Source organism: Eutrigla gurnardus, assembly GCF_963514095.1.
Source record: "Eutrigla gurnardus genome assembly, chromosome: 12".
NCBI classification, from domain to species: Eukaryota; Metazoa; Chordata; class Actinopteri; order Perciformes; family Triglidae; genus Eutrigla; species Eutrigla gurnardus.
Genome location: NC_139926.1, coordinates 17,393,822 through 17,421,649, shown reverse-complemented (window position 1 = coordinate 17,421,649; position 27,828 = coordinate 17,393,822). Strand labels below are relative to the sequence as shown.

The window sequence follows — 27,828 nt, the reverse complement described above, 5'->3', positions numbered from 1 at the left end:
AAGCACACATGCCTCCAGAGAAACGGAGAATAAAGGCTGGTGACTCATGGTCTGTGAGGCGGGTTTATGTGCTACCTGGTTCTTCACACACACAAACACACAAACAAACTGACCTCCCACTGTAGATGAGGGGGAATGTTCCGGATCTGGATCTTCCGACTCCTGCAGAGATGAGAGACACAGATGGAGTGGATTTAACAGAGCCGAACCGCACGCTCACACATTTGAGAAGAACACACATCTGTGGTGTCGTGTGCAGAAAGGACTTATTTACACGTTCGACAGCGGAGAAAGCAAAGACGTTTCGGTGACAGAAGGGCATGAATGCAGAGAGCTGTGCTGTATGTAAGGCAGTCAGTGTCGTCTTAAGTTTGTGAGTAAAAAAAATTCCTCAGCTCATTAGACAGCATCACAAATCAGAAAAGTGGCGTAGAGCTGCTGAAAGATACGTAGGTGTGTAGGTGAAGATGCTTCGTAGACTCTGAGTAACACCCTCCTACGAGTGCAACTACTCTCACTACGAGACGTGGAGGTGACACGAACGACGCGACAAAAGGCAGATTTTATAAGATGTAATTTGACAACAATGTTGAAACATCTTGATAAATACGAAGCAGTTCGATTGGAGATGATCAGAAACAGTTATACCAGTGTGTTGTGAATATTGTTATTATGCAATATGAATATGTATAAGTTGTTTAACTATAATTACACTTTGATATAAAGAGATTTGAATTAATTATTGATTCTTTAGACATGGCGCCTTAGAAAGTGTTGCCAAACTAAGTGGAAGTCATACAATTCACAGATTAAAAAGGTAAAGATGAAATCGACTTGACTGAAAAATAATCAACCGAAGATGAAGTTAGAGTTATTATTGTGATTTTAGATAAGGAAACAAAAGAAGGGAACAAATAATACCTCTACAAAAAAACCCCCAAACAAACAAGATAGTCATTTATTCCTTCACAGCGTATCACTGTTGTTTTCATTTCACATTCATTTCCATTTTTATCATCACTTTCCTGTTGCTTTTCAACTTTGTGAATATGATTTGTGATTAACAACAAAGAAGATCAAACAAGATCAAACAAGCTTGGTTTAACTTCTAGTTATCTATCAAAACACGTCAGTCAGAGAAGACAGAAAGACGGACGTGCAAACGGGACGGCATCCCTCTCTGGACGTCCGTATTTGGGATCCAGCGCTCCTACAGCCTTCCATTCTCTCTCCTCTGAGTGTGTCGGCTCAAACCGCCCGGTGACCACAGGCTGTTAACAACTACATTAACGTGAGAGAGTCCAGCTCCGCAATGAGAGCTGCTGATTTAAAGAGAGGTTGGTTGGGGAAAAAAAGCCGAGCCACGGCATCCCTCCAAAAAAACAACTAGGAGGCATAACAGGAGCGAGAGTGGAGGACAGAGGTCCAGAAATCAAGTGGAGGAGGAAAGATGATTAAAAAGCGATAACGAGAGGAGGATCTATGCTCAGGAGGATTCTCCACAGGAGACATAAACACACAAATGCACGTGACACATAAATCACTCCTGTGTCTTTGTCTAGCTTTTCCTTCTTTCTCTCCGTAGACGTCCGGGGCGCAAAAAAAAAAAAAAACGCAGCTCAGAATTTCCTGTCAGCAGTGAAGAGAGGACCGAGCCGGCAGCTGGACATGAATGAATGACTCTTTCTGACTGTGCTGCTCGACGAAAAAAAAAAAAAAACAGAAAAAAAAAAAAAACGAGATGAGAAACACAGCGTCACACGGATTTAGGACAGCCCTCTCCTCTCCTCTTCTTTCCTCTCCTCAACCAACCATCCATCAAAACCATCGTTAAAATACTGAGGAATAACGGCTATTTTTGAGTATGATCATAAAAAGACACAAATAGTGGAAAGTGTTGACTATAATAATACAAATTAGTAAGATTAATAATAGTAATAATAACTAGTAAGACATAATATTAGTGACTAAAAGGCTTGAATAAAGAAAAGAGGATAAATGAGTTCAGGGTGGTTCTTCCTGTCATGTGCCTCCTAATAGTGAAACCAACGGCACAGAAAGCTCAGGAAACAGAAAGTGACAGCTCCCAGCGTGTCGTACCACACGGTGGCCTGCAAGCCTTCCCTCACTGACGGTGGTTTGAAAACCCAGTGGCTCACTGCAAGATCTCTCTTTGGCCACTGTTATTCAAACAAGAGTAAAGCGATTAAAATCAGCTTGTACAACTAAAACACTTTCTTTTTTTTTCAAGTAGTAAACAACCTCCTGTCGTCCAAAAGCAGCCAATCGCTGAAAAGCGTTTGGCATCCCCCCCACAAGCCGCCCAATAAGGAAACTAAAACAGCTCCTTTCATTCAGCATCCTCTGCCTGTGTAGCCCCGTGAGACTTGAAGGCCGAGCTCTCTTTTGTGTTTTCATCGAACCATTCAACTCTAACCTTGATGTAACGAGATCATGTAGACTCCATGACGCTGAGCGTCCTCTGTGCTTTTAAAAGTTAATAAGCATGTTCTGGTGGAGGATAAACTGTGGGTCGTTTCTTCAGTTTTTTTAATCACTATCACCAGCTTGTACATGTTTAAAGGACACTCGCTTGTCTGTCGTCCTGAATTATGCAAAGCCAGCAGCTCCCTGAATGGACATCCCTCGGAAAAAGTGACAGTGTCGCCCGACAGTTCTTCAAGGTCTCATTTTCAGCGTTCCTGTGGCCACAGGCTAACCATAAGATCACTGCTGTCTCTCACCGTCTGTCTCCCGGGTAGGGAGAGGCCCACGATGCATGCCACCCTGCAACATGCCTGTCTGCAGTGTCTCTGCTACACACATCGACTGTCCATCGGGGTTATATGTGTCGATTTATAATCTGTGGTTTTTACACGAAGCAGCTCCTGCTAATATCTGTTTGTTTGCATTCAAGGTGAACCCGGCGCCCTCCTCAACTCCTCCTTTTACCCAAAAGTCCAAAACGAGCCGCCGTAGAAGATACAGACAAGTCAACGGTTACTTAATGTTTGTTGACTGTGACCGAGCTGTCTGCTGTCGGTTTGGAGCGGCCTGCCAAGAGAAGGAAAAAAAAAAGAGAAAAATTCTCAATTTCGGCCTTTAAATATCCGAGGGTGGCCATGTTCATTTGAAAAGCTAATATTTACTGCGTCCAACCTGCGTAAGGTACCAAACCGTGTCTGCGAACACGCGTGCATACTAATACACACACCCAATGCGGGCGGCGCAGTCGGAGGAATTTGAACCTCTGAGAGGGCGGGCGGACAGAGGGGTGAGAAAGAGGGTATTCATCCCTCGCCAGAGGTTTGCAGTGTTCCTAAAGATGAACGTCTGACCATCACAAGGGGCGAATTATACATTTAACACCTATTTTCCCAACCTTTTGTTTTAAGTGCTTTAATCCCGTTCCTTCTCTTTTCCCAGTTGATCAGCATTTAATACATTTGGCTAACGAGGCTCAGCTGGGTGCCTCACAGCCAGAAGATCTGCACGCCGCCCAGCCTGAGGATTGAACCCAGGTGTGGAGTTTGCATATTTTCCCAGTGTCCGCATGGGTTTCCCCCCACCAGTATGAATGTGAATGGGGGGGGGTAAAATAGATATGATCAACTGTGGCGACCCCTAAAGGCAGCGGCCGAAAGAAGGAGGAAGAAGAAGCCAAAGAGGCTCAGCCAATTAGGTGGCTGCAGCCCTATAATAAGACACAATAGCCTCTCCGTGTGCACATGAGCTTATAGAATTAGCAACTTCTTTGAATGGTTTTTTTAGATGCCGAAGAAAAGAGTTCTGATGCATTTCCACATCCAAGCGTACATGAGTCACAGGGCTGTATGTGGACAGAGATGATTGAATAATGAGCACGTGTCCGTCTTTGAAATTAAACTCTTATTCGGTGGAAGAAAGAAAGAAAAAGTGGTGGGATGAGATGTCAACAGCTAAGGACAGTTGGGGGGGAAATTCCACCGCAAATTATAGACATAAAACATAACACAATCCAAAATATAGGACACATTTACACTACAATACTGTGAGGCAGATATGGGAGATATGACCTACTAGACTAAAAACGGCCGCAAATGACAAGGTTTTTGTCACGTGACCTACATATATGTCCAGCAGCGGAAGATGAACTGAGATCTTTGACTTGAACAGAAGTAGCAACGGTATAAATATATGCAACTGAAACTCCTGCATTTGAAGTCTTACCCAGGTAAAAGCGTAGAATTATTTAGAGCAAAATGCACTTAAATAAATATAGGCCTGTAGTTAATTTTCACTTCAACTTAACTTTCAATGTGATGAAAGAATGTGCTGAAGAAGACCAAGAGTTAAAGCTCTGAGAGGCTTTGAGCTTGGATTATTTTGTGATACAGTTCCCAAATATCAACAATTACTTTAGAGCGATTGGAAGGAATGGAATATTATATGTGTGTTTACTTTAGTGAATAACCACCTTAGAATGAGCCTTTTGTATCTACATACAGAGCAGGTCTCCTTCACGGAGCCGGCCACCTTGTTTCTATGGTAACCCAGAATGGACAAACCCAACAAATACACTTTAAATAGTGAAATAAAATATTTTTAGATATATACTTATATATAATATACTTTTAATAACAATATTAGTACAAGGGGAATTACAAGAATGTAATTTTTCCTCTGCATTCCACACACACGTGAAGTCTTTTATATACTTGGTGAGTATAATGGCGGTCCAACTTGTCATAAACTCAATGAACTTTGGTCTTAAAAAGGCTTCTAAAACCTAAGTCACTCACGCCGTTAAGAAGAGCAACATAAAGGAAGTCAGTTTGTTGACCGAGGGCAAAAACTTTTTTCAATAGAAACTCAAAGGAGTGAATAATTGAACATGTCCTTCTCCGCTCAAGGATTCTGTCTAATAGGGACCTTTACAAGCCGTGTTTACCTTTCCCTCCCTGTTCTGAGATCAGCCCACAAGGCACGCTGTCCTGTGCACAGCAGGGAGGCTCTCTGGATGAATAAAAAGACATCACAAATAGCCTTTCAGTCCGCCTAATTGTTCCTATACATGAAAGTATCTGTTATTTTCCTTTCTCCTGTGTCCATTTAGCTGCCAACGCTGATTGTCCGATTAAAAAAGAAAACGCCACACCATCGTTTCACAGCCACATATTTGCTGCTTAAAGCAGATTATTCATTCCTTGTGATAAAATGGTGAGCAATATCACTTGATCTTATCTAACGGCAGAAATCTTGATTTTGCACTCCCGTCCTGTCCTGACAAAAAGCATTGAGTTCCAGCTGAAAGCCACGCTTGATGGCACACACAGGAAGTCCACATCCGTCCAGCAACAGTCCAACGAAAGACTTCCGTATCGCACGCAAGATAACTGATGACTTTCAAAATGAAAGATGATCCGGCCCCTTCATCGCAGCCATAGCCATGCGGGTAAAATAGGAAATGAAAACCTCTGCGGTCATAAATCACACCGGAGGCATGTGATTATGCACCTATTTCACGATCACATTACAAATATACGGTGTTCAAGCAACGCTAATGTGTCTGCTCCTTTTATGTGTAATGGTCCGACGTTTCCGCGCTGAGTGCAGCATAATGTGGTCATGTGACCGCCGGCTGCATTTTGCAGCTACATGAACATGCAGTATATATGTGAGCTCTCACATCATCAGCACTGTAAAGGATGTAACGCTCTAGATGATTATATACAGGCTGTATTCCTTTACATCCTTACATCAAGGTCATGTAAACCAGGACTAGATGTGAAACAGAGCTTTGGTCAAATAGCCCGGTGGTCCATATACATCAACCACACACTCGTCTAATCTGAATTAACCCAATGTCTAGCTTTGACCCTTAAGCTCTTAAGCGCCTAAATGCCTTGAAATCTCAGAGAGGAAGCAACAAGCCAACAATATTCAGAAGACCCGACTGTGGGTGATTCATCTCTGCTCCTGTCTCTCCGAACTCCAGCGGCGCTCACACTCCCTGTCGCTGGCTTAAGACGGGGCTGAGGTCCTTTCTTTTCCACGTCGTGATTGGTACTCATAAAAGGAACCTAAAGATACCATTCAAGTTGTACACTTTTCAATCATAAATGTATAGTGAATGAACAATTACTTGGGTTTCAATCAAGCTTTACCTTTCAAGCTCGCTGCGTGAAGAACTGCGGAGGAGCCGGCGATCAAAGCAGGAAGCGTCTGATTATGAGAGGACCGCTCTGCCCCCTGAACCCCACCACCCCGTATAGATGGTTTGTTAATTAGGTTTTAAATAAAAGTTCTCTCATTGATGATCAAGACTGAGATTAAATGTTCATTATTCACCTTCGAAACAGTAATTGGCGAAGAAATATCTGCTATGACTCATTATTTTTATTCAACATTATAAAGGTCTGCCGGTGATGAAGGCCCCAATCATGATATAACCCTTAGCCATGTTGATCAAAAGAGCCTTATAGAAATTTCTGCGGGCATTTGACGTTCAGAGAAAGCATTGATTGGGCAAAAAAAAAAACCTCTTGTGTTGTGTATTATTTTCATTGCGAAGGTGATCAATATAGCATTGCTGACCAATCATCACCGTTTAAACGACTTATGCTTGTTTAAACATCCAGTGGATGTGGAGCAACATCAGGGGTGGAGCCAGACATTGTAAACATTCGGGGCCCAGCAAGATGTCCAGTGGCACCCCCGATGAGCCTTCATCTTATTTTTAATCCAATTATCCTCCAAACTGTCTTTATCATTCTGAAAACATAAAGCAACACGTTTAAAGAGGCCAAACTTACATAGGTAGGGTAGGAATTGGAACGTTTTTAAAGGTAAGGTATTTAAAAAAAGAAAAAAAAGCTACACAGATAAGTTATGTGGTATGAAACCAAAACAATGACTTGAAAGACGCTAAAGGCAACTCCACCATCTCATAGTAATAAGTCTCGGTGCAATAAGGGACGACTTTCACATACATTTAGTCACTTGATCCACTGAACATCAAAATATTGATTATAGTCACTTTAACTAACTGAATTATTAATCTCCCTAATTATTACAAAAAACATATATACATGCAAGATCGGCTTGTGTGGAAAAATTGCTTATACACTCCCTAGATTAAAAAAAGGCAGTCCTTGGTTCATCTAAAGGAATATATACTGAAATTAACACTGAAATGATGATTATTATTGGTGACAGTTCCCTTCCCAATCAGTCTCATGAAACGCTTTTATTCCTCCGCCGCTCTTCCTCATTGTTCCCTAACCTCACATTTTTCACACCGATACTACAGAATGAATAAAGCTCCACGCCGCCGCTAACCATCTCGTCTCAGCGTGCAGCGCTCAGGTACCCGCCTCTCTCCCCCCTCCCCAGCCCTCGGCGGGCGAGATCTCATCAGAATTCAGCATGCTCACCTGCCTGCCTGTTTCTCTTCTTCAGCCGAGACACACATGCAGCTCCACTGGAAGCCACAGCCTTCCCGTTGACGTCTGCCTCACTCAGCTGCTCAACGGAACGATGTAAACACGTCGCCATGCAGGGACATTTCAAGTAGATTCATATCTTGTATTCCGGATTCAGTGTCACATGATTGGGACATAATTACAAGCGCCTCAATAGATTTTCAATGCCTCAGGTGAATTCGTGTTCGAGATCCACGCTTTGTGAGAGAGAGGCTGTTTCACTCTGTTTCAGGCAGCCTTTGCTCATTCTCAACCGTGACAATAGAAGCGTTTGTAGACGGTGTTCTGATTTTCACTGCACATCAGCTCAAAGATATTCTGATCATGTAAAAAAGAAATGAACGAGAACAACTATTAGATAAGACACAAACAGACTCTACTGCTGCGGATGGAAACTGACTTCCAGTTCTCAGGTATAAACACTACAAATACATTTTCAGTCGGTATAAAATATCCCACAGGGTGCCCAGTTGACACAAAATAAATGTGTTCCCATCATGCCTAAGCCAATGAAATGAGTATTATGAAATGTTCCATTTGCCTATCGCTGTGTCATAATGCATTTGTAACTGAAAATGGTTTTCTCCAACACAACAACTGAAGCTCCTGAGTAAGGCTCTGAATATGCATTCACATATTTATAAATCAGGACATTTACATTTGGTGCAAAATGCATTCTTCTCCCGTGTTTATCAAAATATTTTTTAGAGCAAGTTTGTGACAACAGAGGCAGGAGAGAGACAATTTCTCTGCAGAAGGTAGCTCAGAAAACAGGCCAGACCTTTAGTGGATCCTGTGTGTTAGTCTGATTAATTTACCTGGATAACTGATTACTGATAACAAGAGGAAATGTATATTTTCAAGATTAAATGTCCTTGAAACCACAATGAAACATCTGAATGGGGAGCCTCCGTCCCACATATTTATTTAGATACACAACATGTGGATCCTAGTGAGATCTTTGTCCAGTTCAAATATTTAAAAGTCCCGCCAGACATTTGTAAGATGCATAAAAATACTCTGTCTCCACAAAAAATGTAAATTAAAATATCTACTTCTCTCTCTCTCCCTCTCTGAAAAATTCAGAATCTATGAATATACAAACATTGTTCAACTACAGGACACAAAAGTCCTTCCTCAAGTGCACTGGATGTTTATCCACCTAGTGTAAAACAGCCTGCTTGTAAACACACTTTCTGCCACAATGACAAACAATGAGCAAAATACATAACACACACACACACACTGACAAGATCGCCAGACAGCCCTCAAAAAGAAACAGCAACAGAAAAAATAATCAATAATCAATAAATAACTGATGGACAAGAAACATTGTGTGCAGAAGCAATTCAGATAGATAGATAGATAGATAGATAGATAGATAGATAGATAGATAGATAGATAGATAGATAGATAGATAGATAGATAGATAGATAGATAGATAGATAGATAGATACGCTGCTCTGTCCTGCGCACATCAAACGCTCGCCTGCTGCTCCACTCTGCTACTTTGCGAACTGAGGACTCCTCTGAGTCGGCCGTCACAAAGCACATAGTCAGCACTGTCACTGTCAGGCACGCAGCGAGCCCACAGGGACACAGCTGACACGCAATCTCACACACATCCAACACCACACAAACACACACTAACATATAGCCTACTGGTGTGCATTCTCTTCTCTACATGCACACACGTATGTATTATGTGTGTGTGTGTCTCTCACACACACCTCAGTGCTAAGAGCTACTGACAGGTGGATACCAGCTCACACTGCGGCGGTGCAGTGTGGGTCCGCCGTTAGCTGCTCCTCATGGCTGCTTCTGTTGCTTTCTGTTGGGTTGTGCAGCTCGCTTGCTCCTTTGGTCTCATCCTTTAATCTGCCGACTATGAGGTATTATAGTGTAGCCGAAAGGCTGAGCCCGCCTGCCATAGGTGTAGGTCCCGGCAGGGTTAACCTGGATCAATACTGCACACACGCTACTCCACATTACCAAAGCCCTCAAAGTGTTTCCCTGCCTGCTTTCCCTCGCTGCCTATCTCCCTGCCAGCCTACAGCCTGTCTCTCATCGTCCCTCTCTCTCTCTCTCTCTCTCGGTCTCTACCCGTCTCACTGCTCCCTCCTCCAGCTCCCTCTGGAGAATGAGCTTTACTTGTTCACACACATACACATGAGCGCACCACCTCTTCCCTTCCCCCCTCCCCCCCCCGTCTGCGGGGAAGTTCCTCGCAGAGAGTGAAAACACGTAAAGCAACTAGCAGGAGGGGACTGAAGATTCATCCTCGGAGAAACAGAAACACTGACAAGCCCTGGTCAATGAGCGGCACATTTCCAAACACCCCTGCCAGTCACAGCTGCCATCACCGAGGAGTCCTCGCTCTCAAAACAGCGGCAGAACAAAGCTTTGTGGAAAGAGCGAAACACACACACACACACACACACACACACACACACACACACACACACACACTGCGTTTGTCAAATACAGGGTGGAGAACCGGTGCCAGGCCCGGAGACGCATGGCTGACACATGCATGAGCTGGAACATGAGTTTAATTGAAGCTTTGTGCTTCCTTTTCATCGTGGTGTTTCTGACAAAAATCACTCTTGTGAAATCAAAGTACATTAAAGGATCTGAATAACTATTATTATTTTCTTATTTTAGGAAAAGCATATTGTTTAGTTATATTTTTATTTTGATCTCAAGGAGACATAAACATTCTGGTAGCATTGCCTGCATTTTATACACTATTCATTTATGTAGTCATTTAAGTATGTGTGTTTAGTAATTAACAAGCATTTCAGAGCTGAAACAAGTCAATTAATTGATTAATTGATCATCCTTTTTCATGCAAATAAATTGCTGGTGTCATGCTTCTCGATCTGGAAGATTATTATAATTTTTTTGTCATTGTAAATTGAATATTGGGAGATTTATGTAGTTGGCTAAAGAAAACAAAAAATCTGAAGATGCCGCTTTCGGCTCTGAAGACGTGAGACAGTTTTATGAAATTATTCATGAAAATAATTGGCAAATAAATTGGTAATGAAAATGAGTTGCTCATAATAAATGTAGATACTTGGGGGTTATGAATATTTAATGTGAAAAAAACAATAGAAATCAACCATAAATTAACATTTATCAATTTATTTATATGTTTAGCATTTTGATTGCACTTAAACTTAACAAAAGCCAATTTAAAACATCCCAAAAAATGGACACATTTAAATATAATAAATAAACATGCAAGTAAAGGAAAAAAAAAAACAGCAACAGATAAGAAAACATAGTGTGGGCGTCCTGGTAGACCATCAAGATGGTGGGATTTATCTTATGCAGGTTAAAGGGACAGTCCAAACAGGTTGAAGGTTAAAATAGCATGAATTGTTTTCCTCGCCGTCGTCTGTAAAAGAACAGTATGTATCGTTCCTGGGCGACCAGCTCTGCTGTGGGCGGAGTCAAATGGATAAGGGCCTCCGGTACATTAATGATATAAATACTACTCCTTCCAAAACCTTGAATCATCTCGTGTCACGTGACTCACAAGTGGCTGACGTGGCATTATCCCTGTCAGACTTTAATCCTGCAGCTGAAATGGCTCCAAATCCTGACCTGCTCTCTGAAATGAGGCAGGGGGGCTCGAGAGGACGTTGGAGGCTCGGGGTGGTTCAGACGTATAGATGGGTGCCTGTATTTGTGCGTTTCAGTGACCAGTTTGGAGGATGCCGAGGATTGTGGGGGAATGTTGTAGACTAATTCAATTATCGGAGACGCTCTCAAGGTTTCCAGCCCTGATCAATATGCGATAAATACTCGAATAAATATCCTGAATTGACATCGATATCTCGACTTAGGAAGCCTGAGCTCCGCTGCAGAGGGGAGCGGGTGGAAGTGCACGTCGTGTGGGCAGCATTTAAAGTGAGACGGAGAAGGAGAATTATTGGCGATTTGGAGAAAAAGCCTGCGAGGAAGGTTTGTTGTTGGTACCTCTTGTATAAATGTGACCATAAGTCTGCTGATACAGAGCGTTTCTTCCGACTCCCGAAAAGCTGCAGCCTCCGCAGCGGTTTGTGTTTGTTTACAGTAGGCGAATGCAACAGCACACCAAACACAGTAGTACGCTTAAAAAACAAGCTGAGCACATGTCGGGGTGCCACCTGAGGCTCGATATAAAAGGATTAATAACAATTAGACGCAGCCTCCGTTTCGCTCGACAGGATATTCAAGGGGTGCGATCCGCTAATTTAACAACTATTTTCAGCCCCTGCTCGGGCTCGGAACCCTCATCCGCACAGAAACACCAAAACAAATCTGTGAGCGTTTACAGGCCGGGCTGCTTTCATCATTGCAGGCGGAAAACAACAAGGCTGGTCACCCCTCTTTAACAAACGCCGTGTCTAAGTCGAAGGGGGCTATTAGCAGCGAGGGCTGACCCGGAGACCTGGCTGCTCATTCCTTAAGACACTCACAGCACAACTTCTCTGAAAAAGCATCTGAGTCAGTGCGAAAGGCCTGGCAGATGTGAGCACAAACCCAGATAATAAGACCGTTCGTCATCGCTCTGGAACATCTGCAGCGGGGGAACTGCGTTTCAGGACAGTAAGAGCCTGCGAACAATGGCCAGTGTTATGAAAAGCAAATCAGAGCTGCATTTTGTCTGCTGGCATTACCACGTTTTGTGATGAAATCAGAGCCCGTCTCTGTGTGTGTGTGTGTGTGTGAGAGAGGACCTGGGTGGTTTGAGCGTAGGGATACGCCAGCTTTGATGATGTGCGGCGATGGGTGGATGAAGCGGCGATACTGTAAATGCTCTACAAAATGCCCGAGGTGGCCGTGCATCCATCAAAGGGCGCAGCGAGCGCTGCCAACGTGAAGAACAAACCCCCAAGTTCTATTAAAATGAGACTTTCCTTCGAGTGCCTGCATATTTGATGTATTATCTTCAGCAGCTCCACATCTACACCGCTGTCTCTCTCTCTCTCTCTCTCTCTCTGACATGAAACTCTCCTTTGAAGGCTGTCATTCTACATCTCTGTAATTTATTCTCCCGCAATGTCAAGCGACCGGAAACCAGCCCGCCTGGAGTCACTCCGCACACCACTTAAAACAAAACCATCTCGGCAACCATCTCTGAAATGAACTGTTGCCTCCCGCTCAGGGGAATGGCAGGGACACAGAGGCACTGTACACACACACACACACATTATGCAATGACACACACACACACACGCCTACTGAAGAATTCCTCCGACTGCCTGCCTCTGTTACAGTATGGCTCACATTTAGCTTACTGTACATAACATGGGAGTTGTGGGCGAAGCTATTTACACACGCTCATGCTAACACAGCAGCAGCATCAGCAGCAGCTGGCGGGGGAGCAGCAGCGGCCCTGTGAGCTGGAGGGGAGGATGTGAGAGGCCACGCACGCGATACGGACGCTACACGCGACACAAAACATGCACGTGCAGGAAAGAGGCGGAGGAGGATGGAGGGAAGACAAGCAGCGAATGCTGCAGTGGAAAGAGAGTGCGTCTCAACTGCAGCCGAACCATTCATTTAATTGGAAATCACCTGAACACGCACAGAATATGAGTGTTGACGTAAACATAAGGATGATGGGGGGGGGGCTTACAAGACCACATTAATTTTTGCAATCCCTCCAACAAGAACTCACGCATGACTGCACTGACATCAAATATTTAAAATCCTGGTGAGCTGAAGATCCGTGCTTTCGCCGTTGGGTTTTTCTTTTCTTTTCTTTTTTTGAACACGATCGTGCTCTGCTATAAGGGCACTCTTCCATTTTAATTGGATCTGTGTGTCAGCATGTGCTTCATTTAACCTGACAGGGTGGGGGGGGGGGGGCAATTCATCAATCAGTGTCATAACATTTGTTTGCGTGCGTGAGACAGAGGTGCTGCATTTCAACAAGGAAATATCTATGCTAAACACACTAATCAATCAATCAATAGACTGTGTATCCTGGTTACTTGTCTTATCTTAAAAACCCTCTGTCTTCTCGTGTAAGCTTCAGTATACGGCAGCAGCTACTGCACCCATGGGGAACACACTGAGTATAGACTGTTTATTGACACACACACACACACACACACACACACACACACACACACACACACACACACACACACACACACACACACACACACACACACACACACACTCTCCAGGGAACTGTTAGCTGGGGGTCAGCAAGTATTTACACACTGTTTTTTCGCATCCCGTTCGCTGCCTGTGAATGCAGCTCTCTGCTGCAGGAACATTCTCCGCTGCAACCTGACGTTTGGCGAGATGTGATCAGAAAGGACCGTCATAGGTTCCTCCCTTTCCTCTGCAACTCCATACTTCCCTTTCTGTTTTTCCATTGCTCTCTCTCTCTCTCTCTCTCTCTCTTTCACACGCAGGCTCCGTCATTCTCTCACACTGAGGCCGACCGGGTATTGGCATGTGCCGGGTCACTTGGCAGGGAGGCAGATGGAGCCGTTCTCCTCTCCAGCACCTGCCTGGCCCACATTACCCGACTCATCTCTGGGCTCAGCAAATCATAGTCAGGATCAACACAGCTGTGTAAAACAACAGGCTTTACGGCACAATTTGCCAAATGCTCAACTCTTGTTGTGTTGAAACTAAAGGACGGTCTGCAACCAATGCCACAGCTCAGTTCTGTAAAACATAAGGGTTGCGGACGGAAGTTATAAAATGTGGACTAATGGACATTTATTTAAAGATTATTTTTCATAGTAGCTTCATATTTAATGGACAAACGACCGACCCAGGAGTCAGATCACACCCAAAAGATAATTTTAAAAACTCCTCAGGACGACGATCTCCTTCTCCTCCTTAAAAATGGAAAGACAACTTCACCAACATCCAGGAGAAAGGTCACCACATCCTTTTAAAGACAACTGAGAGCATTAGAGCAGTAACAGAAACGGTGCTCACCTTTACAGTGGCGTGACGGTATCTACAACCCACAAGAAAAAAAACTGGAGGACAAAGTTGTGCACAGCTTTAAAAATAATTGGCTGCGTACTCTCCACCATTTCTGAAGTGTATCACAACCCATCCAGCGCTACGGTTTGATATTCACAACCTGCAAAACCTTCGGGTGAAAGACGTATGCAGTATTAAGAGAACATCGCCACAATAGTGTTTATCCTTCACCCTATCCTTCATCCTATCCCATCATATGCTGTATTGACAAGCACGTGCACTTAATCTCGTCACTTTAAGCGCATGAGCCATCTGGTTGTGCTTTGTATTTATTGTATGCTTACTATATTGTGACTGAGGCGAAGCACGGCTGTGTGTGCGTTACGTGCCGTTTGGTCGCATCGCAACAAATTCAATTGCGGTTGATATGGCATAAAGTGAGTGAATCTCGTAAAGATCATTTCCCGAGAACTCCCCATCCATTTTATGATTTTTAGTGACATCCTGCCTACCAAGTCCAGTTTTATTTTTTCCTCCCTCTTCTATTTTAGTGTAATAATTACATTTTCTAACAGAGCCACAAAGAGCAGAGCATAAAACTAGCTATGAGCAACAGACCTCTGATTTACTGCGGGGCACCTGACACCTAAAATAAAAATGTCTGGCTCTAAAAATAAAAGAAAGGTTGACCTCGGGAGCACAGTTTCAAGACGGATTGGAGTTTAATTTGACTGCTCAATACGTTTGATTTTAACATCAAAAGTAGCAGTCAGGGTACAAAAGGGGAATAAAAAACAGTTAAGAGAGATTAAGAGAAGGTAAGACTCAGGGTTGACATTAAACACACTGTCGCTCTCAGAGAACCCATCACAGCCAAGTCAATAGCAGGCTCACACAGCCAGCCAGCGAGCCTCTGTGACGGGGAGAAATGCTGCCCTCTATCAGCGGTGCTCATTCCCCCCCACCCCCCCTCACACACACACACACACACGGAAAAGAAAGCATGCGGGTCATGCACACGTCTCTGACTCGGAAGTCTTCTCGATGTCTTCCTCTTCCGTCAGAGACAGTGTGAAATAGAGGAACACAATGGTCAGACTGTGCTTCAGGTTGTATTGGAAGCTCAGCTGTGTGCGCACCATACTGTAGATGACTTGTTCTGTTGTGTGTGTGTGTGTGTGTGTGGGGGGGGGGGGGGGGGGGGGGGGGGGATTTTCCCAGCTTCCGTTGCATACATATGGAAAAGGATGGAAATCGTGACTTCAAGTGGGTGCATGAATAAGAAAAGGTCACAAAGGGGCTGTGGCTGTGACAAAGACGGACAGCCCTGCTCAGCAGTTTTTTCCCCCCGCAGCACTCGGCGGGGAAGAAAATAAGCACATGAAGGGTTTCGATGAAGCAACAGCTTTGCACAGGCGTTTTATTGAGGCACCTTACCAGACTAGTCACTGTCATATAAAATCAGCACTCTGACCACTGCACCGCCCATAGCGTGAGCCACCGACACACAGCCTGGACTGCAGCTAGGACCAGTAGGCAGTCTCTGCTCTCTGGGAAAATGGGTGGAAATTACAGGGTCCGCCAAACTGACAGCCGTTCATAACAAATTTACGCTGTAATGACGGGCTTCCGACGGTGGAACGTTATTATAATGATCGCTTTTAAGGGTGAATTTCAGGGTGTTGCATGCAGTCACCTCCACTCTCTCTTTTTTTTTTTTTTTTTGCGTGGTATTCTGTACACTGTAGGTCCCCGAGTTCAATTTCTGAAACCTTCATCATTCAAGCTCTCCTCCTTTAACTAAGCAAAACAATCAAACACCGGTTCCCATGGCAACATGGAGAACCTAACCTGGAACAGTTGGAACTGAATACAGCGCTACCTGTAAACACACACGGACACACATATTCACGAGCGCAACGGCACAGTTTTCGCTCCCAAATATAGGCACCGTAAATGTCAGAAGACTGCACCTTTCGAACATTTGCTGCTTCTCAGAGAGATGACAAAAAAACAAAACGAAAAATCTACATGTGGGGAAATGGCTTATATGAAACAACCCATGCATATTATTTTGTATCATTACACCATCCCTGGATGTTCCTGGCACCATGGGGCAGGTTTAAAAAGATTTTAATAAGCGAGGCACACAGGGGTAGTGGGTTTAATGGAGCAATAAACAACATTTAGAGCATTAATATAGCAGAAAATGAGTATTTACTATGCTGAGATATGGTGGACTAATGTAGACCTGAGCTGAGCATGAAGTTGCTCCCCCTCTGTGTGTTGTTATCCGAGCTTCTCCCCGCTTTGTTGGTTGCGCGTGCTTTTAGCTTTTGTGCATGTGAGCGTGCTCCACTGGCTAACACTGCTGTCATAGGGCGGCTGCAGCTTATAACGGCGTGCTGACCGGCAGCGTCGTAGCACCCGCCCTCCACTTCCTCCTCAGCGTAGACACTCTGCGTCCGCATGTTTGCAGTAGCTTATACACTTACAGAACGTGGATCTATAGAGAGGACTGGATATGCGTCGGAGGCGGTGCTCCATTCTTTCCCATGAAAGTTACTCAGTGGAGCATAAAGCAAAAAAAATTTGTCTTTCGTGTTTAAAAAAAAAAATCTTGCGATCTTCTACATTAATGAGGCCCATAGAGCAAGCGCACTAACGTTTCCTTTAACCTCGCCTCCATTCACATGAACAGATTCAGCTATGAGTGTAGTTTATGATGCTACTATTAGGGCTTAATGCTTAATATGATGGCTATTCAAGTCTTTGTACTGGGAAGTTCCCTCACTTGCAAAAAATTAGCCACACACAGTCGCACAGTCTATTTCCCAATTAAAGTCCATTTGGCCAACGTTAGCTACAAGCCGCCAGCACAGGCATCGCCATATTGAGAGCCATTCAGAAGCAATCAAAACGCTCCCGATTACATACTGTGCACCTTTAAAGCGACGGTGTGTAGGAATTACATATTACATTATATTGCTCTACAACACTGACTGTAAAAGGCAAGAAGTCGTCCACTACGGGTCGATAACAAAGCTCCGTAAAACTCTCCAGGAGCTCCAGGGGGAAGTGAACGTGGGCTCGCCAGTGTCCAGGAATGGCTGCATCACAGGGGGATGAAAAAGTCGGTAGAAGTCGCTACCGTGCGTTCGCACCCTGTATGTCCTGAAAAACGCCTCTCGCTGATGTGATCTCCTTTCATTCACGCTGACTCTGAAGGAAATCGCGTTTAAGCATGATGTCCCTTCTTCAATATGGTGGAACGACATGGAAGCCTCCTGAGGACTTACCCGTCCAATGTAAACACAAATAAGAAATGATTTGCTTACGAGGATAAATCAGATTATTGGCAGAGGTAATTATACACTTATGAGGACCTATTTATGAATAATGGTATTGATTTTAGCTAATAAATGACTTAAAATGTTACACAATGTCCCTTTAAAGAAGAAGGGCACATTTGTAAAATGAGTGAAAATCATCCGGCCTCAAACAGTCGAACAAGGAAGGTGCCAGTTGTGAGAATAACGCCGAACTTTGCTTTTCAATGCATCCCATCTCGCATTTCAGTGTATTGCCGTTAGGCCAAACAGAGCTAAAGGAGTTAAGGAGGAACTACCCACTAAATTCTCTTCCACTGTTCACATAACTACACAGATTCTTGTTGCAATATGATTCATGCAGTGACTAATAAAACAGCTTTTCCTGCTCAAAATTAGCTTGTAGCTAATATTTAAAAATTAGTTTGGTAAAATTTTGGCCACGATGTTGCTACAGTCGCTGCTCTTCACTTCTCTGCCCTTTTTTGTTGTTGTTTTCTTTTAAAACATGCAGGAAGAGAAGGTTCTAGCAGAATTTGAGGGTGTAGTTACCATTTAATCTCACGTTGGTCAAAGTTACGTTACCAAAGTTGCAGTTTCAAGTTACTTTGTTTAATTACAAACATGAGGTCCAACCGGGTCCTGCCTTGAGTACAATGTGTCCTCCCTGACAGACTGCAATAATAATCAGTTTTGTGCATTTTAGGGATGTTTTTTTGTGGGAAATTGTCTCTTTTTGGTTGTTTTGATTCTTTTGTGGTCATTTTGCATCTCTGTGATTGTTTTGTGTCTCTTTTAGTCATTTTACTTTCCAACAACAAATGTTAACATTTACTTCATGAAGAGGATCAAGTCCAGGGTCCCTGGGCCTGTACCCCGATAATAATAAGCCAGCTATTGCCTTCTGATTTTAAAGGGGGGGGCAATCAGATTAAAGGTGGCCCCGTGGCCACGCCTCCAAGTGGAACGTTAAAAGCAAGGCAAAACACAGAGAAATGTGCAAGACACAAAGATTCAGATGAACATCTGACCTGGGAGAAGCTTCCGGCCAACAGCATTCCCAACATGAGGCTCTAAGCCAGTGTAACAGAGCCTCCTCATGGGCCTCGATCCCTACCACTCAACCTGCTAGCATGGGATTGGCTGCGCCTAAGCATTACGGCCCGTGGCTCACCCTGATTGGCTGTTGGGAGTTTTCGCCATATTCATTTCACCTGTTCAAGACCCATCAGAGCTATAATGTTCCAGCCGGGTTATGCGGTGTTGATATGGGACAAGGACGGGGTCTGGCTGTGTGAGAAATGCCACCTGCTGTGCTTCTCAGCTGCCCATCCTTTTGACGAAAACCACACCCTCGGGTGCCCAGTGGGAGCACCGGCACACCGAGGGGTGAGAAGCAGGAAAGTTCACATCCAGCATGGAGATTTTTTATTCAGTTGGCATTTTACAGCCATCGTTTCTCCAGTGTTGCACTCGAGCTCCATGTGAACATATCTACATGTAGATACAGTCCACACACTCATCCGCATGCTGCACACACACACACACACACACACACACACACACACACACAGACTGAGCAACAGAGAGATATAGAAAAGGAAGGAGAGACAGAGCAGCTGTTACATCTTCAAATTACTTCCCCCCCCAAAAAAAAGAACTTGGGTACAAACTGCGCTGCTCATAATCATTATTTATAATTCATTAAATATTCACATTTGAGATTCCAGCAATTCATCAAAACCTGCTTAGCAGAAACAGCATCCTCAAACACCTTTAAGCGATGCTGGCCTATCTTGTAGACGATCGCTACGGCGGTCACATGGTATGTTAGAAGAATTGAACTTTCTAATTTTCTACTAGGAGCCGACTTCAACAAGCCGCTGACAATGAAGAGAAATGGCTTCGGTGGCTCAGCTCAAGGAGGCTTCATGCCTCTCATCTCTAATCAATGAGGGTTTATTTAACTCTTACCATCTCTTCTTCACTCTCATCGCTCAATACTGAGAGGTAACGAGTCGGCTCACAAATACAAACAGGAGGGGATGTTGTTCCTCATCTCCGAGCCCTGTTCTACTTCTCTCATCACTTGTATATTTTGGTGATTTCGTATGAGCAGAAAAATGCTAGAAAAATGCTAGACTTGAGACGGTCAGCGGGAGAAATCCTCCTTAACTCGGCCACACCTTCCACGACTCCTCACCGGCGATCCTGAGGGCCGATTAGAACTCCTGGTTGTAATGAGCGTAACTGTGCAGTAACGTGTTACTTGTGCAGCAGGTTGGAGTGGGATGTGAATGACAGCTCGCTGAGAAATTAACCTTCTACGGCTGCTTCTGTGATGCACATGCAAATGTCTGTTTTAATAAAAAAAAAAAAATCCAACAGTTGTGGAGCTTAAACAGTGATCCCGCAGGTCTGATAGGCACACAATGAATTTACAATTCCCTCACATCTTATCTCGACGCTCCCTTAAGCTATATGCTCTGTTGCACTGTCTGTTATCACTTCAGGAGGAGAAAAAATACACTACTCCGCTTTCATGAAAAACTTAATAATTGCTATACAAATTCAGCCGTGTTGGGAGAAGGGCTGAATTTAAATGCACCGGCTTGGACACACTCACTCACAAAAAAAAACGGGTTCAGCCGATACCTGACAATGCATAGTCATTATTTCTAGAAGTGTTAATGAAGAACTTTCTCATTTGGCATTATTTTTTCACACCTCGTGAGGATTTTGTTTCTCACACAATAGCGGCTCAATCAAAGACACTGTGAGTGAGTATGTTTCCACTTAGACCTGAGACAGCAAGTAAAACACAACATACACACACAGACGATGCTCTGTAAGGCACGAATCATAGTTGAGAGAGTCTCAGCTACCCTCACTCCAAAAAAAACTGATTTCTTGGTGCGATCCCTCCTGGCATACAGGTGAGGGGAGGCACGGGGAGTCCGGAGGAGGGTGCAGCGGATGCGGCTCTGGAGGGGCAGCAGTGCAGTGCCTCCTGCTATCTCTCCACACAAAAACCATAGTCTGAACTGGAGAGCTTCCCCTACACCCAGGATCAACTGGGGAGTATTAATGGATTCGGAGTGGATCAACTGATGGCTATCCTATTTCGCTGTTTTGACTCGGTATGCAGCGACGACCCAACTCACACATGTGCACCACTGTGGTGCAATGCAGATGTTTACACCCATGTCTTAGTTGGTATCCTTTTGCAAGGAGAAAAAAAAGGGGGTCTTGCAATCAACTTAGCTTCATCAAACAACAATGAGCAGCGAGCTTGGATTTATATGCAGAGCACAAACGGCTCAACCTGCGTTTATTGGGATGCAGCCTAATGGGGTGTAACACACGGGTTAGCGCTCAATCACAGATTCATCACGTTTATCGGAGGCACAGTTTCACTCCAGGTTAAGTCAAAGGTGTGGAGAGAGAATTAAGGGGAGAGAGGACTGTATGTCTTGCTATCAGTGGCTAAACAAGCAAGTAAACAACTTGTACACTTCTCGGGAAGATATTTTTAAAAGTGTTTGCCTCGCAACAACAGGGCTGTCTTCACATGCTCAATATTACTCATTGATCAGGCTCACAGAGGGGGGTCGTGTCAGTTGCTTTGTCCACACCTTCCCCGCCTCCCCTATTTAATAGAATATTGTTTATGTAGTGCCATTATCAATTAACACCAAGTCACAGTCTGTTTCATCAGACCCAGCCACATGCTTAGCTTAATAAGGAAGCGTTGCAGGGGGAAGAACAAATATTGTTTCCCCGACAACAAAATAAGCCAGCATTTAAAAAATATATAAGCACAATGCAAGAATTATTTTTTTTGGTTTGAGTAAACAAACGTATCAAAATATGAGTCATTCTTCTAATCAAATGTAGACAATATACATTAAATAACGATTAAAAATGTAAACCTATTGTCCACATAATCTACATTCTATATTTAGTTATTTATGTTTTGAGTTTTGTTGTTTTGATTATTTCATATTATTAGAATTATAATTAGAGTTCTTTTTTTCAAACTCAGGTGATCATAATAATTAAATATCAAGTTTCAGAAAATGTTTTACTCGCTTAGATAAAACAAATATTTAATTCGTTGGAATAACAGTTATTTCAGCACTGAAATACAAAGTAATTTAATATTAACTAACTGACATGATTATAACACTGATCAAATCAATCTTTTATAATAAAAAATAACCCTGACAATTTCTTAAAATCAATTTGAAATATTACTGATAGAGTAAAACTAATTATTTCATGAAAAGAACATCAAAAGCTTTTACAAATTCAATCAAAAAGATAGTTTACCTTTACTCATATCAAAATAATATGAGAGTTGACACCTTTTAACCAATTTGAAATATCAACATATAAAATGTATATCAGTGAAATAACATTTAAATAACAGCAGAACAATTTAAACTGTTATCTTTTCCAGGTTGTTTGAAGTTGCATTTAAAAAGGCCCAATCTAACAGAATAAACCCATCAACAAACAACATGTTATAACAAAGAAAGCATCATAAACAAACAGATGTTTTGTCTTTGAAATTGGACATAATTAAATAGTAAATCCCACTATGCCTATCAGCACACTGAAAACATTGCACACACATATAGAAACAAACAGTAGCAGTAAACAGCAAACTGTAGCTCAAACTCAGCAGTCTCACAAAACCCCAGAAATTTCAGCAGGCCTGAAGCTCACAAAGCTGCTAAATAACAAAACAAAAGCCCTGTGATTATTGAAAACTTATAGAAACTTTATATGTGCATATATATTTATATTAAAATCAAATCCATAACAATACTTATAATTATTATAGTATTATCTACATAAAGGAAAATTTGTTTAGAGTATTCCAAACCAGTATTATTAAATATAAAGGTTATTTCTCAATTTATCTGAGACAACTTACTTATTAAAATCATAAATTAATTAAAAACAATGTTAATGTGGGCATTTATAAATTACGACAAACACAAAAAAATATGCATTTAAAGCTTTACATTTTAAATCAGTGTAAATATTTCTGACATAAATAGACAGAAACTCTAAATAAATGACATAGAACAACTGCAGGGAGCCTTCAACGGTAAATTCAATTTCCACTTCCGCACGGATTCAAAATGAACACCTGTACGTCTCAACCGCTGCGCTCACGTCGACCATAACTGACATGGCGAAGACGTGGCTTTAAAGGCCCCTGCTAACGTGCACGCGCGTCCGGCAGCTCCACGCTACACACGCAGGCGCGCACACACACACACACGTATGCTCTGGTTCCACCTATAGCCGTGCAGCGTGCGGGGCCATCATGGCAGCCATTATGAGGCTCTCCCAACATTGCCTTGGCCTACGTGCACACTCGCTGTGGGGAGTGGCGCGAGCTTTTTTACACCATGCACGCCCTCAGCTCGAGCCATAAAGCGAGGGTAAACTCACCAAATCGACTGTTTAACATTTCAAACATACGGGGTTTCCCCCCTCTAAGGTGTAGCAAAACAAAAACAACAAAAAAAGAAAAGAAGGGAGAGCTGTAAGGCAGGAAAGTGTAGCCTGCACTGAAAAGGGGGAGGACTCTGCTGGAAGCGCATAAAGTATGGGTCACGTGTTCCTCCACAAGGGGCTTGAATATTTACCTTTTTGTCACGCAATGTAGTCTTTCCTTAAAGCTAAAGGCATTGTTGTGAGAGGAAGAAAGAGGGGGTGGGACAATACGTGGCGAGAGTGTGTAGGCTGCACAAACGAAACCTAGTTTATTACGCATTACGCGCGGGGGGAAACATGTTTAATTGTTATTTCCATGCAATTAAAAAGGCTCTCGGAATTGCTCGAGTCCATACGCTGCGTGGACACGCTGACACAAAAGCACAACACGTGACGGCGGTGTACTGGAGTTCAGGGTTGACCTATAGATTTCCCTCACAAACCTTCAATTTGAGCTTCGCACGCACAAACTGGCGCGCGCTCACGCACACGCGCACGCACACACGTAAGCCGTACATACACACACATGCATACAGTAACCAGAGAGGAGCCTCAGCTGATTGGTATGCAACCCATCGTGCATTGCAGCGTTACAGTCAATAATGAAACCTAACTTTATCGCTCACATGCAGGGGAAACCAGCCTCGCGGGGGAAACGAACTATATATGTGTGCCTTTATGGACGTCTGATTACATGCCAAATATGAGAGACTCAATTACGATGCAATTATTACACGTATGCACGGGTGTGTGCGTGTGTCCGTGCCTCACAGTGGGATGGGCCTTGCCGCAGATCACGCGATACAGCAGCAGCAGGCAACGTGTGTTCTGCGGATGTTGGGACTAAACCGCTTCTTTGTCGCCTTTCTTGCTTTTGTTTGATCGCAATGACATTTCTAACGCCAAGATATACAACAACTACAGTCTTGTTAAAAAAAAAAAAGAAAGAAAAAAATCACACAAAAGCCGAGAGAAGAGGGAAAAATCCGCGTACTATATTTCACAGCGGAAGCCTACAGGTCACAGTCTGCCATGGGGTACAGTATAGGCGTATGACACAATGCGTGGGTGTGTTAGTGGTGTGTGTATGTGTGTGTGTGCGTCAGATTGAAGGCCTACCTTAGTTTTTTGGGAACAGAGTAGTCTACCTCTATCACCTTCCCATGTAATTCAACTTTACCTGTAGGGACGAAAATTATAGTGCAACATTAGCCGTGTGTCATGGGCAACAACGCCAACTGGTAAGGCCAACACAGCAACACTTTGAATCACTTCACCAAGTAGGTGCGTCCTCATTCAAACCAGCCAACCCCCCTACACACACACACACACAGACACACACACAAAGTAGTGTACGCGGGCGCGTTGTGCGGATAAACTGGGTATGTTTGGATTAAAACAACCACAGTGTGACATTTATGATGGGTCACAATTGAGCGGCGCCAAAATGAAGCATGATAAGCTTATAGAATATGGAGGGAGGGGGGGTGTGTTGGGGGGGGGGGGGGGGGGGGGGGTGTAGGCAGCCATGCTTTCCACTCCCACAACCCTCCACTGTGCAATGAGGGGTATTTGTTTCTGCTCTCAGTAAAGAATGCAACATCAAAAGAAGGGATGTTTTTTTAAAAGGACAATGACTTGTAGCCTACTCTTTCTATTCCTAGGTAGGTGTTTCTTAATTATCCGCGTTGTCTCAGCCCCGAGGGGGGGGGTGGTTGTGTTGCATTTGAAGCGCTCCTCGGCGAAGCTTGTACACGGGCTTTTCGTTATTATGAGTGGCCTGGCGCAGCACGGAATTAGCGTCTCACCTCGTCCCCCCTCAGCTACCTGTTTATTAGCTCTTTCCTCCGGACCCCCGTGACCCACCTCCAAGACACCTCGTAAAAACATAGCCAGACACCAGAGGATCATGGATCTGACAAGTTTTCCACGGTCGCGTCGCTCTGCTCTCTTCAATAAAATCAAGATAAAAAATAAGTGAAAAATAATTATGCCTACCCGAAGCATCAGACCATCCCATACATTCCAGCGGGTGATTGCAAAGTATCGCCCCACACTATCGGAATCTCCGAAATATAGGATATTGTGCGCGTTGATAGCGTCGCGAGGGCTCGTGTTTTCTTTAGGCAAACGGGCACTAAAGCCCCGAGTGTGTCCTGTGATCGATAAATTATCCGATTTGTGTCGGAGCGTGCATGGCTGAGCGTTCATCTGAACTCCGATGGCACACGGATGTGATCGCAAACACTGTCCCGAACATCCAAATAGCCTTATGATAATAAGAAGAAGACAAGCAATGACTATTATTTCACATTTTGGACACCCCGAGCCATCGTGTTTTTTTTTTTTTTTTAACCTGATCTCGCAGTTTGACTCGGCTGTGAATTTTTTTTTTTCTCCTGTCACCAGCAGCATCACTTATCAAATCCACACTTACCAGAAAGAGTCTCTATAGCCTTTATGGCCGAGTTCTGGTCGGGGAAGTCCACAAAAGCATAGCCGGATTTCAGCAGGACCTGGTCGGCCACTGGCAGCTTCCTCTCCCCAAAGAGCTCCTTTAAGTCCTCGACAGTGACCGAAGGACTTAAATTCCCAACATATAGTTTGTTCATGATCTGAAAGGGAAACAAATCTCGAAGGGGCTATCAGATCTTAAAGAGTGGCGATATTTCAGAGAAGTAGAAAAATTCAAAAAATGAAATAATAGAAAATCTGATGGGATTAAAAAAAAAGCGCAGCAATTACCCCCCAGGAAATTACTAAACTATAGGCGACCCCCCAGCACCAACTCTGGCCCCGGTCTAACTCTTTTAACAGGGACTGGGGGAAAAAAGTGTCGTTACGACGCTACTCTGGAGCCAACAAGCACCGCCTCTAAATAAAATCTCCCTGAAAAATCACAAGAAAAAAATGTTTGGAGGTGCATGTGGGGATCAGTCCCGGTTCTCCGGCGTGGAAAGTAGCCTACATTGGGATATGGAAGTGGCATGGTGATCACTGGGTACATTCAGCAAAGGGATGGGCTTAAAAGAGGCAGAGAGGTTATTTCATCAAATCATAATAAGGGCCGTGCCTTGGGTCCCTCCAGGCTGGGGGAGTGAGAAAAAAAAGGGGCTACTGTGTGTGTAAAATCAAGTCGTTGTCATTGTATTTGTCGACCCAACCAGTGTCACTGATCCCCACGTTTGCTTTTTATGTATTTATGAGACCCAGAAATATGGATTTATGGAGCCGTGTGTACACCGGGGGTCCAAACCTCGTCACGGATGCCTGCTTTTGATATTATCCTGTTATAAATGAAAAAAAAATGTGAAAATGTTTATGATCTTTTTCAGGATTTAGCTACATTTATACAACTGTAAATAAATAAGAAAAAAAATAAAGACTTATTTGAAAACAATACAGAAAGTGAAACCATTCTTGTACATTCTGTCCTTGTATATCTAAATAAACAATATTGTTTTTGCACCGGAGTCACTGATTAAAGACCTCGGACCTGCAGCTTCACACGGTGTTTATTAAAGGTGAGATGATACGTCCGCTTTGCATTGAGTCCGTGGAAAGTAATAATGGATCCAAGTGTAAAACTGAGCAAATATTTATTTTTAGATGCTGATAAGGAGACGTGAGGGGATTCCTGGCTCTTCATGGTAGAGAGGGGGATGGGGAGGGGGGTCCCTATGCATGAATACTCATGGTATGGAACCCTTTTTTCTTCTTTTTTTTTTGTCATGTCGGAAGGTAGCAACGCAGCTGAGCCAATGAGTAAGTATGGTGGATTTCAAAACAAAAGCCGAGACGTAGGCTAAAAGGGGAAGGGCCGCTGCAGGGCGACGAGGAACAGGCCGCAGTGCTTCACGCATGGATATGTACCTACACAAGTTACCAAGGGGGAGGAGCCTTCTGCCTACAGTGTTTCTACATGTGACCGGCAGGCGCCTTGGAACATTACTGCCACCCTACTGTAGTGGAGAGTGCCAGCAGCAGCAGCAGCAGCAGCAGCAGCAGCCTCGCCGTGTGTTTACGTCAGTGTGTTAACAGAGGAATGTCAAAGCTGCGGCCTATTTACAAAACAGCTCTTTAGTTACTTTCCTGATGACATGCTAACAACGTTGATGTCCTCTCTGCTGCCAGCTGACACCCATTCATTGGACTGCACTCGGTCGTGACCATCTTCATTTATTATTTTTTTATAACTCTTCCTATTTGTAAATGAAACGAAATCCAGTTATGGCCTTTAAGCATACGTCACTTTGCATCACCATTTAAATGGAATTTAACAGGAATTGTTGCCACCCTTTCCTTGTTGGGCACTTTGTTTACTTTAGCGTTAGGACATGTCTTATCGGTTTCTTGAGAAGCGTCTCCTCGATTCCTTTGTATGTGTCTCATGTGAATTAATCGACTGGAAAGCTGAGTTGAGTTAACATGCTTTGCACAACTAAGGTGAGATCACAGCCCCGAATGATTTCCACTAAGAAAGGAAGATGAATCAGAACTGAAAGGGATGTGACATTAGGGAAAACAGAGCGACCTGGTGACCAGAACTAATGACACACATACATTTAGTC

At 43.6% G+C, this 27,828-nt stretch overlaps 1 protein-coding gene across 1 annotated transcript in view; it reads right to left on the bottom strand.

Annotated features, from left to right (window-relative positions):
- Nucleotides 1–26,515, bottom strand: part of igf2bp2a (insulin-like growth factor 2 mRNA binding protein 2a) — a 38,871-nt gene extending 12,356 nt beyond the window's left edge. The window contains exons 1-4 of the mRNA XM_084022857.1: nt 26,003–26,515; nt 25,695–25,872; nt 24,377–24,437; nt 114–162 (exon numbers count right to left, since the gene is read on the bottom strand). Of these exons, the coding sequence (XP_083878983.1) occupies nt 114–162; nt 24,377–24,437; nt 25,695–25,869 (285 nt within the window). The 5' untranslated portion in view covers nt 25,870–25,872; nt 26,003–26,515. The remainder of the gene's footprint in view (nt 1–113; nt 163–24,376; nt 24,438–25,694; nt 25,873–26,002) is intronic.
- Between the last annotated feature and the right edge of the window lie 1,313 nt (nt 26,516–27,828).